General features: G+C 41.3%; 1 protein-coding gene across 1 annotated transcript; it reads right to left on the bottom strand.

The window, feature by feature from the left end:
• Window positions 1–4,201: 4,201 nt before the first annotated feature.
• On the bottom strand, window positions 4,202–11,575 carry LOC110539912 (PRAME family member 12-like). The gene is made up of 5 exons (XM_060378852.1): window positions 11,289–11,575; window positions 10,256–10,843; window positions 9,125–9,476; window positions 4,745–4,941; window positions 4,202–4,253 (listed from the first exon to the last, which is right to left on the bottom strand). The coding sequence occupies exons 1-5, from the start codon at window positions 11,573–11,575 to the stop codon at window positions 4,202–4,204; spliced, it is 1,476 nt and encodes a 491-aa protein (XP_060234835.1).
• Between the last annotated feature and the right edge of the window lie 1,194 nt (window positions 11,576–12,769).

Raw genomic sequence — 12,769 nt, 5'->3', positions numbered from 1 at the left:
TCCTGGGAGATAGCCTGATTTTATTATCTGAGAAGTCACAATTTTATCAGGATTTCGCGTCATAACTTTCATTTGTCCAATAATATTTTTCCCCACAAATTAATGGGCAGAGTATCAACAATGTATGGCTGGCAGGTACCTTTATTTTCTTCCTTATCCTTCCAAACTATCAAATTTGTACTCTTCTCAGGATTTTGCGATTGTCCTATTTTTTTTCAAATGAGTCACAGTAGACTGTTTAGGCCAACTAGGCAGCTAATGACGTCTTGCTATAATTGTAACATTTATTCTAGTATTCATTAAATCATTACATTGATTTTTATTAAGCCAGAGTGTTAATGAGGTCTATCTCTAATAATAGATTGTACTCAATAAACATATGAAGAGCCAAAACTTCCAAAAACTTCCAGTTGGTTCTGGCAGGACCAACAGCTTTATTTTGCAAGTTAGGCATATGAATTAGAACTATTTGTGCTGTTTTTTGGTCATTTTGGATCACAGTGATTCCTCTAAGTTAACTTACCATAACTTTATTTTTTTTAGTATAATCATTATCTATAACTCCAGGAAAAACTTGTAATCCTTTCATGGTACTATTGCTTTTTTTTTTTTTTTTTTTAATAATCAATCGCATCATTTCTTTAGGCAAAGGACTAAACAGTAGGGAAGTAGGGAAGGCTTGAACTGCCGGAGCCAGCCAGCAGAGTCGAACGGTTCTTGAGTCGGGAGTGAGAATTAAAATTAATAAAATAAACACACAGCACACAGGAAACTTTTTAAAGGTCCAGACTTGACAGCCACAGCAAAAGGCAGGCTGCTGCAGCAAGCAGTACAAGCAGCAAGTCTCAAGTCTCTGCCTCCTCCTCTGCCTCCAGCCCGCTGACCTCTTTATTTGTGAGGAGTTTCTTTTAGCCAGTAAAACATCTCAGAACAATAGGTTAATTTCCACAAGGAGCCTGAGGAAGAGGTGTGACCCTCACAAGCTATCACACCTGCTGTCACAAACAAGAGGAGATGGACTTGCGGAGATTTAAGTATCAAAACAGGCCGCTGGAGATCTTTCCACAAGAAAAACATCTGTTTTTTTTTTTTTTGGTTTTTTTTTTTTTTTAATTTTGTTGAACAGGCATAGAAGTCACAGTAGTTTATTTATTGCATGGCTGTTGCCATTGCAAGACTCTGGGTGATGGCCCAATATTAGTACAAAGTTTAATATAACCAGTTAAGTTTGCTTTAGCTTGATAGGGTCTGATAGTTGTTTTACAGGCTGGATTAGCATTCTCAAAAGCCAATTTCTGCATATAAGGAAGTCCACTCTGAGTGAATACCCTTTTTGTGTTACATTAAAATTATTTATTATTACTATTATTATTGTTGTTAATATTTAAATTTTCCAATTTTTTTTAAATAACTGAACCTGTTCTCTTTCTAATTGGACTTTCTCTTGGAGAACAGCAATATCTTCCTGCAGTGATCCCATGCCACCCACACATGTGGTAGGAAAAGCCATGGAGGTGGAGGGCACAGGAGGCCAGTCTGAATTATGAGATTTGGCAGCTTTTTTCTCTGACTCCATTTCATCCTCACCATCTAGTTTGTCTCCTAAATTGTTTTTCTGCTCTCAAATTACACAAATCTGTTTGAGCTCCTTTATGAACATTTGAAATAACCTTAGAAGTACTTTTTTCCTGCCTGTTTGGCTGCTCTAATTTTCCCGAATAACTCCTTAGCTTGTGAGATTAAATTTTTTATTTTTTCACTCTCATGCTGGGGATCCAGAGCATCTCTAATTAGCATCCACAAAGAAAAAGTTATAACAGGTTCTTTCTCAGAAACATTAGTAATATAATAATCTTGCAACTTTTTCCCAAGTTTCCAGATTGATGGTACCTTCATCTGGAAACGGGGGACAAACTCCATTTACAAATTAAAGGGATTAGGGAGTTTATCCTGATTCTTTGTGTCTTAAGAACCTATTTGAGGGATCTGATAAATCCCATCCTACTAATTCCCTGCCTCATAACAGCCACCCAACTTTACCTTAGTCAGTTGCTTCCAGCTTGCTCCTGTGGACCATATTCACTGGCCTCAGCATGTCCTCCTTTCAGATTCTCGGGTTTTAGCACCTTCTGTCACCGGCCTTCAATGACACTTGAATATCACCTGAGTGAAGGCTGGGGGGAAAGAGAGCAGGGCAACATAAAGAGGACACCAAGTCTAGGCTCTGATCAAGGTGTCATTTACTAAATGTAAGGTTAACACTTAAATAGCAGAAAAGTACAAGCAGTTTCTCATGGCAGAAGCTTTACTTGGCAAAACATATGAGGAATGACTCAAGGTTACACAGAATCTGCTGTCTGGTTATCATGGTTGCACGGAGTTTATTGTCTAGTTCTCAGGGTCAGAGCTCTCCACTGTAGGACTGCTAAGGTCAGTCTCTGAGACACTGAGCTTTAGATTATAGCCAGGGGCAGGAAGCAAAATTCCACTGCTCAGAAACAGCTATACACACTCCAATTCGTCCATCAACTCCAAATAGGCTGCCACAGGCCTGCATGCAAATAGAGCACTCATATACATAAAATACATATAAAACTAAATTGTCTACATGGACAAGCCGCTGATAGCCTTTCACTTAATCCATGGTGCAGGAGCTCAGACCTTGGAGCCAAGGGTAAAGTAGGCTATTGCTCACCCAACACACTTGAAAAGTCCACATACTCTCTTCACTGTTCAGGGCCGGAATTAATGCCAGAGACAAATATGAGTGACCCAAACCTGCTCCTGAACAACATCTCTGCTTTTATTAATTAGTTCCCTTTTTATCTCCTTATGAAACTGAGTTTTTACATCAAGAGTTTTAAAAAAATTAGGTGTCTATGTATGTGTATTTTGTAGATTTGTGCATGTGAAAGGAGGACACATACAGGCCAGGATAAGTGGGCCAATGACATGAAGCCTGAGGCCCAGTTGAGAAAGACCTGATAAGAGTACTGAAAGCAAAGTTTTGTCCTCTGAAAAAGCAGCCTGAGCTCCTGAGTTGTGAACCATTTCTCTCAGTCTATGGGTTGTTTTTGTTTGTTTGTTTGTTTGTTTTTAAGACAGTGCTTTACTCTGTACTCTAGGCTGGAATAGATGTCTTCATGTGGCCCACATTGGTGGAGATATTTGTCTACATTCCCCAGTGTTTGGAAAGTTGGCAATATTGTCATCAATCTGTTAATTTTTACTTCTGTCCAGAGACCACCTGTGAAGAAGTCCTCAAATTTAGATGCTTTATAGAATTTAGACAACAGCAATGACAGTTAAACAAAGAACCCATGTTCTATATGTTCAATGAATATTCCAATGGAAAAAAAAGCAATAATAAATCATTGTGATATCTTAATATACAGAAAAGGTGGCATATACTTGCTGGGCCAAGGGAGATTTGTTTTCTTAAATACATTACTACAGAGACAATTGAAGATGTAAAATGCAATTATTTTGTAAAGTAAACATTTTCTGCAGCAGAAGGATTAATGTATTTTTGGAAACCTTTATATACTATGGCTGTTTCAAAGAGTTTGTGAATCCAAAGGAATACTACCGTATAGACATGTGGCATGGAGGCTCCATGGAGTGGTTTATGGTGGTAGTATCATCCAGACAAAAAAGATCAAGAGTTCACTGCCAGGCTGCAGTATACACTTTTGTTTATTTTATTAAATAAAAATAAAAACATTTTTTTTTTGTGAGACAAGGTTTCTCTGGGTAGCAGTGGCTGTCCTAGACTTCCTTTACACACCAGGTTAACTTCAAACTCACAGATCCACCTGTCTCTATCTATCTAGCTTGGATTGCAAGTATGCACCACAAGGCATGGCAAGAAACACAATTTTTAAGAGAAAAGAAATTGTAAACCCTGTTCACTTTTCCCTGTGTTGTCTTCTCCTTCCCTTCAGTTACCCCTCAAGGGCCCATGGTGTCTTGTGGTCTGAGTGTACTGGATGTTAATTGTCTGTGACCCATGAAAACTTCATTCATAAGATGTGTGCTCTGTTGCTTACGTTCGTTTCATTTTTTTAACAAATAAATGAACAGCTATACAAAAGGGCTGTAACTAACACACAGGTAAACGACAGGAATAAAGGAAGTATCACCAAAACATTAGTTTAATGGATGACATAGACATTTACCTTACTCATTAGATAGCAATGATTCATGGAATTATTGACCCCACATGATCCTGAACCTGGTAGTAAGGGTGATAACTGAAAAAGAACACAGGAAGAGCATCCAGGTTTACAGTTGCAGGACAAAGCCATTGGTTATCCTGTCCTGACAGAAGCCACTTATAAATGTAAAGTTGTCTTTTCACTCCACAATTCCTTTGTTCTCAATGTCAACTTCAGCTTCCTAAATCTAACTCGGCAAACAACATTTTGTTTCCAACAATATGAAGAGTGTCTGAAGCTACAAGCTCTGAGTCCCCAGCTTGAGTTGTGCCCTACGCATTCCATTTCTTCAAATCCAAACATCATGCTCCCCTAAATACAGCCTCCACTGCAGACAATGACACAGTCTGAATCCCAGGCCATACATAAAACGCTCTTCACATCTAGGGCACGTATGTGTAGCAAAGAAGATGCACTTGGGTTGCCTTATGGCCCTGAGTCTATCTATTTGCTCAGCACAGAGTTGGACAAATCTCTCTGTGGAGACATAACTGAACTCATCATAGCACTCAAGAGGGGCAGAGTACTCTTCCACATTCATCTTTCTCAAGTTGGCTGTGTGCTGCAGAAAGTCGATCAGGATGGGCATGGAGAAGTCATTGCCATAGAAATTGACTTTGGCCAGCTGTGAGCACTTGCTGAGGGTGGGTATGAGAACAATGAGATGAGAGTCCTTCATCCTACAACCCTTCTTGTCCAGGGGCTGCAAAGTGTCTGTCACACTCTTTAAAAGTACTCAGAAAGGCATAAGGTCCAAAGCAATTAAGCCCGCACCTTTCATGTCCAGGTGTTTCAGCTGAAAGAGCTTCAGGTACCCAGTCAAGTAAGCCAGATCTGACTGTGAAATGTCACAGTAAGTGAGGGACAATATCTCCTAGGGGGTCATCAAGCACCTAAGGATACAGACCAGGAGGTTAGTTCTGGAAATGGTGTTGGAGAGTATGGGGTGGCATTTACACAGAGGTAGAAGGAACCTGGTGCCCCCAGATCAGTTTGACCAAATTGCAAGGATTTTTCTATGATGATTCCTGTTGGAATCTACTCAGTCAAAACAAACCCAGACTTAATCTACTGGCCTCACTCTCAAGCAGAAAACTAGTTCAGCCCATAAATCCAGAAAGCACACATAAGAAATTCCAAACCACGAGCATGGGAGATCTTTCCATTTTCTGATATCTTCTTCAATTTCTTTCTTCAGAGACTTAAAGTTTTTTTTTTTTTTTACAAGTCTTCCACTTGCTTAGTTAGAGTTACACCAAGACAATTAATGTGTGTGTGTGTGTGTGTGTGTGTGTGTGTGTGTGTGTGGTGTGGCTATTGTAAAAAGTGTTGTTTTCCTAATTTCTGGCTCTGTTTGACTTTTTATATGGGAGGGCTACTGATTTTCTTTTTTAGTTAATTTTGTATCCAGCCACATTGCTGATGGTGTTTTTCAGCTATAGGTTTTCCCAGGTAGATTTTTGGGGTCACTCATGTATACTAACTATCATATCATATACAAATAGGTTTAATGCAGTTCCTATCAAAATACCAGCACAATTCTTTACAAACCTTGAAAGAATAAGTCTCAACAAAACAAAGAACGCAGAATATCTAATATCTAATATCTAGGTAATAGCTATTAGCTAATATCTTTTATTGCCTGTACAATAAAAGATCATCTGGAATTAGCTCTATGCCTGATCTCAAGCTGTACTGTAGAGCAACAGTAATTAACGGTGTATGAAAGCAGATACTAAGACTCATAACCAAACCTTTGGCACAGTGCAGGGAATCATATGAAAGAAGGGGGAGTTAGTATGACATGGAGAGCATAGGAGCTCTACAAGGACCAAATATATCTGAGCACAGGGGTCTTATAAGAGACTGTTTCTCCAACCAAGGACCATGTATAGATATAACCTAGAACCTCTGCTCGGATGTAGCCCATGGTAGCTCAGTAACCAAGTGGATTCCCCTAGTAAGGAGAAGAGGGACTATTTCTGATGTAAACTCAATGGCAAGCTCTTTGACCTCCTCACCCCCCAAGGAAGGAGCAGTCCTTCTAGGCCACAGAGGAGGACTTTGAAGCCAATCCTGAAGATACTTTTTCTGTAGATCAGGCTAACCGCCTGTGCTTGCATCACCCAGTATTGGGATTAAAGGCATGTGTCATTATGCCCAGGTTAAAATTTTTAAAAAGAAATAGTTTAAACATTACATAGATCTGTTTTTGAATTTGTATATAATTTAATACCTTGTATTTTATGTGCATTGGTGTTTTGTCTGTGTGTATATTTCTGTGAAAGTGTTGGATCCCCTGGAACTGGAGTCACAGACAGTTATGGGCTGTCATGTTAGTGCTGGGAAGTGAACCCGGGTCCTCTGGAAAAGCACCTAGTGCTCTTAAGTGATGAGGAAGTCCTTCCCAATCAGTGGACTGGGGATGGGGCATGGGAGGAGATGAGAGAAGAAAGGCAGGCAGGATTGGGAGGGATGAGGGTAAGGGCTACATCTAGGATATAAAGTGAATAAATTGAAATAATAAAAAAAATCTATTAAAAAAAAAGAAGCTAAACAAGAATTAGGATCCTCGTAAGATGCTCAATCTGCATTCTGAAATTAGGATAGACATTAAAAGAGAGAGAAAACAGGGAAGAGGACAGGAGTCTACCACAGGGGCCTCTGAAAGATTCTAACCAGCATGGTATTAAAGCAGATGTTTAGACTCATATCCAAATTTTGTGCAAAGTGCAGGGAATCTTATGAAAAAAGGCAGAGATATAAAAACCTGGAGGGGACTGGAGCTTTATTAGGAGAGCATCAGAACAAAAAACAACAACAACAACAACAACAAAAATCTGGGCCCAGGGATCTTTTTTGAATCTGATACTCCAACCAAGGACCATTCATGGAGATAACCTAGAACCCCTGCACAGCTGTAGCCCATGGCAACTCAGTCTCCAAATGGGTATCCTAGTAAGGGGAACAGGGGCTGTCTCTGACATGAAGGCTGGCTCTGTGATCACCTCCCCCTGAGGGTGGGAGCAACTTACCAGGCCAGAGAGGAAGATGATGCTGGCAGTGCTGATGAGAGCTAATAAGCTATGGTCAGATGAAAGGGAGGAGGACCTGCACTATAAGTGGACTGGGAAAGGAGGAGAAGAGTGTGAAAGAACTGGATTGGGAGAGGATGAGGGAGGAGGCTACAGCTGGGATACAAACTGAATAAATTGTAATAAATAAAAAAATAAATTAAAAGAAGGGGAAACACAGTTCCTATCATTCTGAGAAACCATCCATTATTTTTAATTTCCACTTTAAATTCTTATTACTAGCTATGGTAATAAGTTTGAAAGAAACCCCAAAGCTGAAATAATTACAGACACATCATAATTTAAATTACCTCAGTGTTAACTACGTGCAATTAATTTTTAACTATAAGTTTTTCATGAATGTCTATTGCCAACAAAATACATGTTCTAGGTGTTCAATAAATATTTCAAAAAAGAAAAAAACAACTGTGAAATAATTTTATTGATATCTTATCATACAGAAAAAAAAGGTATATAATGGCTGGGACTAGGGAGAATTTTCTTCTTATATACATCAATACAGAGACCACAAATGAAGAGAAAAAATATGGATTGTTTTTATTATTTATTTTTATTTTTTATATTAATTACAGTTCATTCACTTTATATCCCAGCTCTAGCTCCCTCCCTCCCAAACCCACCCTCGTTCCCTCATTTCCTGCTATGCCACTCTAAATAAAATGTTTTCTGCAGGACAGGGACTTATGTGGCATTGGACACCTTTATATACACTATGGCTACTTCGTAGAGTTTGGAAGTCCATAGAAATATGGCCTGAGAGACATGTGGCATGCAGGGTGGATATACTGGTTTATGGTGGTAGTCTCACCCAGACAAGATCAAGAGTCCAAGGCTAGCCCAGAGTCCATAAGCCTTTCAACGAAAAATAAAACAATGTTTAAGAATGAAAGGAAAATAACCATTGAAAAGCCTGTTCATTTTTTCCTGTGACTTCTTGTCCTTCTCTTCAGTCACCTCTCATGGGTCCATGGTGCCTTGGGGCCTGAGTGTACTGGATGATAATTGCCTGTTATCCACTAAAGCCCCCTTCATATTCACAGGAGCTGTGTCAGTGTTTCTCACTTTAGGTTTAACCTTTTGTACATGTAACAGAACAGCCACCAAGACAGTTATAATTATTGCACAGGCAGGAAAAGTATAAGAATGGAAGAAGTGTCACCAAAATCATCATTTTATGGATGCCAATCTGGCCTGGTACTTTGCCTCACTCATTATATATCAGTGTTTTACTATTCATTGTGTCATGGAACCCTCAAGATCCTGGCAATGAGGGTGATAACCAAAAAAGAGCCCAGAGGTAGAGCATCCAGGTTTATAGCTGCAGGAATAAGCCACTGGCTATCCTGTCCTGACAGAAAGACACTCAAAGTCAAAACTGTCTTTCTGACTCCACAAGACCCCTGTTCCCACAGTCCCATTGTTCTCCATGTTACCTTCAGAATACTAGATCCAGCTCACCAATCATTTGGATTCTAAAAATTTGAGCAGAGCCTGAAGCTACAAGCTCTGAGTAGCCAAAAGATGAGCTTTTGGCTTTCCATTTCCAAGCTTTCCATTTCTTCAAATGCAGGAGTCATATTTCCGTATTTAGCGCTGCCTCCTGTGGCAAAGACACAGTCTGAATCTCCGGCCATAAACAGAGCACTCTCCACATCTAGGGCACATATGTGTAGCAAAGGAGATGCAGTTGTGCCGCCTTATGGCCCTGACTCTATTTATTTGCTCAGCACAGAGTTGGGAAAATCTCTCTGTGGAGACATAACCGAACTCATCATAGCACTCAAGAGGGGCAGGGTACTGTTCCACATTCACCTTGCTCAAGTTGGCTGTGTGCTGCAGAAAGACCATCAGGATGGGCATGGAGAAGTCATTGTAATAGAAACTGACCTTGGCCAGCTGGGAGCACTTGCTGAGGGCAGGTATGAGGCCAGTGAGATGAGAGTCCTTCATCCTACAACCCTTCAGGTCCAGGGACTGCAAAATGTGCGCCACATTCTCCAAGAGGACTCGGAAAGGCATAAGATCCAAAGCCTTTAAGGGCACACCTTTCATGTCCAGATGCGTCAGCTGAAAGAGCTTTGGACACTCAGAGAAGTAATTCAGGTCTGCCTGTGAAATGTGGCAGTAAGTGATGGACAGGGTCTCCAATGGGGTCATCAGGGACCTAGGGATAGACCATGAGGTTAGTTCTAGAAAATGGTGTTGAGGAATACGTTGGAGAGTAAACGGTGGCATTTACACAGAGGTAGAAGAAGCCCAGTTCCCCAAGGTAAATTCAAGGACATGATTTTAGTTGCTTCCTGTAGGAATCTCCTCTGTCAAAACAAACTGACATTTCTCTTGGCCTCACTCTCAAGGACAAATCCAGTTCATATCCCATTAGCACAGAAAGCACACATAAGGAGTTCCAAACCATGAAATCCGGACAGGCTGTAGGGGCACTTCCTGTGTGCTCACTGCACTCTGGATCCGTCAATGCCTCTGCACAGTCACACTTTTAGTAATTTAACATCCACACTATCCCCATTGTCCCATGCTCTCAGCTCTACTTAAGCTAAAAAACCAGTCACCCATTGGAAATTTGGGAGAGACTGAGGCTGTTCTCACAGACCTGAGTTCAGAGCTCCCTTCAACACTGTGCATGTGAGTCCACCAATTCCTCACTGCACTCTCTCCTTCCTGTTCCCTTTCCATTGGATTGGTGGGCATCATTCCAAGAAGATTTACAACCAATCCTCACTAGATTTGACCTTCAGTACTCTGATTCATGAGAGGGCATTTGACAATGTGATTCACTATACATGGAAACAAGACATAACTTCCATATTCTAGAGGCCTAAACGTTTGTTCACATTGATGTGCAGGCCTCATAAATGACTAATCCTTAAAACTAAATAGAAAGGTCAGCTCTGGTAGCTGACCCAGCTCTCCATCCTTGCTTACCTGAAGACTTGATTGATGCCGTCTCTGAGAAAATAGATGCTCTTTAAGCAGAGGTGCTGGAGACAGCTGAATCTGGAGAACTGAGAAATTAACTTGTTGATACACTTGTCTTCCCTGTCTGTTGTCCTGTTGCTAATCTTGAAGACATTATTGTAGATGGGTACCAGTAAGAGTTTGTGAAGATTTCTCATCTGGCCCAGGCAGGGAGCAAACCGTGCCATCATAAACATATTCCATTCTGTGTTCAATGCAAATTCCCTGAAGTGCTCTGGATGAAAAACATTCATGACCTCATGGATAACATGGAAAGGCAGAGCCCATATGGTCATTTTCATACAGCAGAACTGGATGGAGCCCTTTCTCTGCTCGACCCACTGCAAGAAGCATGTTTGTTCTTCATCTACACACGGCATGAGGCAAAGGTCATCTACCACCTTCAGGTGCCACCGCAGTGCATATCTGGGAAGGACCTTCACTACTTGCTGCTCATCTGGGGTCTCTGCTGAGCAGTCACCATCCTCTGCACCAGCCCTTATGCTCCAAAATTCATGCTGTTTCTTTCTTAGCTCAAGAACTTGAAGTTTTCCCCTCCTGTGAGGAAAACATGTCAAGTGTCAGCTACATGGGAAGACTCCACACTGACTCAACCATTCCTCCACATTTCTAAACTGAGCTCTAAATCCTGCTGAGATGGGTGTTTTTTCAGCAGCCAAGTGTACAGGGTCCTAAATTGTTCCCTGAGTTACAAAGGTAGCCCTGACCATTTTCCTTCTTCCAAGTGACTCTCTATTTCTCCTTAGTCTCATTACTAGTGGTTGTGGGAAAGCCACAGAGGGTACATTCTACTGTATGGCTACATCTACTCCCAGCTATGACTGCAATCAACCTTCCTTAGGACAAGCAAAGAACAGCTTCCAAGGGCCCTGCCTTCCTATCTGATTATCCATCAGGAGTCTCATGAAGAAGCCATTCTCCCACAATTTCTTCCCTCTTATCCATGGCCTCCATTCTATAGTACTGGATTATTGCTTACCTGGGGTGAAACTTTCTTTGCAGCCACATGTCTACTCCTGCTAGAACTGCCTGGAAAGGTTCCAAATCAAGAGTCTTCATCAATGCCCCCATAAGGAGACAGGGGAAAGGCCAGGCTGCCACCATTGCCTTCACAGTCATAGTGTGTCTGCCAGTGAAGGCTTCCATGAACAGTGTTGGCAAGAGTTCCATGGGCAGTTTGTCCAGAGCTGACATGTCCAAGGTCTCATTTCTCAGCAGAGCCTGCCTTGCCAGCTTCAGGAGTGTGGGTGGAATCTGAGCAGTCATCCTAGTAGATCTTCAGTCAGAAGGATCCTGGGGAGGCATTTAGGGGAGAATACATTCTCAACATCAAGTTTAGAAAACCCCCTCACCGTCACAGGATCCACTCAAGGTCAGAGTTACTACTCTGTCCTTGGTGGAGACATCAGCTTAAGCCATTGTCCTCTCTGGAGGTCTCAAACCAAACTCCCTCAGCGACAGCACAAGGAGCCTCTTACAAGTACACCCAAGGTTACACATTCCCCAGTGCTCCATCCAAACCTAACAAAGCCCTAGTCAATCCCATCCCCACTGGGCAGGGTCCCCAGCAGTATGAAAGTTGAGTACAATCTTTGTGTGCCAACCAGACATAGATCATGTCTCAAGTCCCCAAAAAATCAGAGCATGGGAAGTTTACACACCCATCCTACCCATAATTTTTCTAAAACATGGAATCTGCCTGAGAAACACTGAGATGATCCTGGAAATGAGGTTGATAGCTCATCCTGTCTTAATGAAAGTTTTGTCAAAAACCTGAATTTAAATCTAAACCTCCTCTTCAGTACGTTTGTCTGAATGAAAAATATTGTCACAGAAAGCCATGAAAGAGAACTATTCACCATTGTGTGGTAAGGATGAAGAAGTTTAACACTCCTCAGTGTTTGGCTGGTGGAATGTTAAGAAAGGACTTATTTTCTCTAAGAGGCTGGCCACCTGAAGTTTGATCATGTTCCAGTGAGTATAATGGCCACAAAAACTGAATTATTTTTTTGGTTGGTGGGACTTGTGGAGGTTGAACTGGGTGGACTGGGAAGTGAGTGTTCTCAGGGTTCAATGATGTAAAATTCCACAATAGTTAATAAAAACATTACAAATGCTAAAAGAAGTTTTAAATCATATACATTCAGAAAAAAAGGCTTTAGAAACTTAAGTAAGTAAATGAATAAACAAATCAATAAATAAATGACTTTCTTGTCTTGGGCGTAACCTCTCTGTGTCAGGGGCCATGGTCCCTTAGATCAACGTGACTTCCCTGTTCTGACCATTGATGAGCACAGGGTCTCTGGATACCAGCAGAGCCAGGCTGTCACCACAGTCTTGAGGTCACTGAGAGAATGACTCCTCTGTCTTCCCTGAAGCCTTTATATAACAACCTGCCAGCTCCTCCTTATTGCAGCCCCACCTCCCAACCAAAAGCTGCCATCTGCTTGCATATTTGAG

The sequence above is a fragment of the Meriones unguiculatus genome, chromosome 3 (assembly GCF_030254825.1).
Source record: "Meriones unguiculatus strain TT.TT164.6M chromosome 3, Bangor_MerUng_6.1, whole genome shotgun sequence".
In the NCBI taxonomy this organism is placed as follows: Eukaryota; Metazoa; Chordata; class Mammalia; order Rodentia; family Muridae; genus Meriones; species Meriones unguiculatus.
Note: the sequence above shows the minus strand (reverse complement) of the source record. Positions and strands in the feature narration are given on the sequence as shown.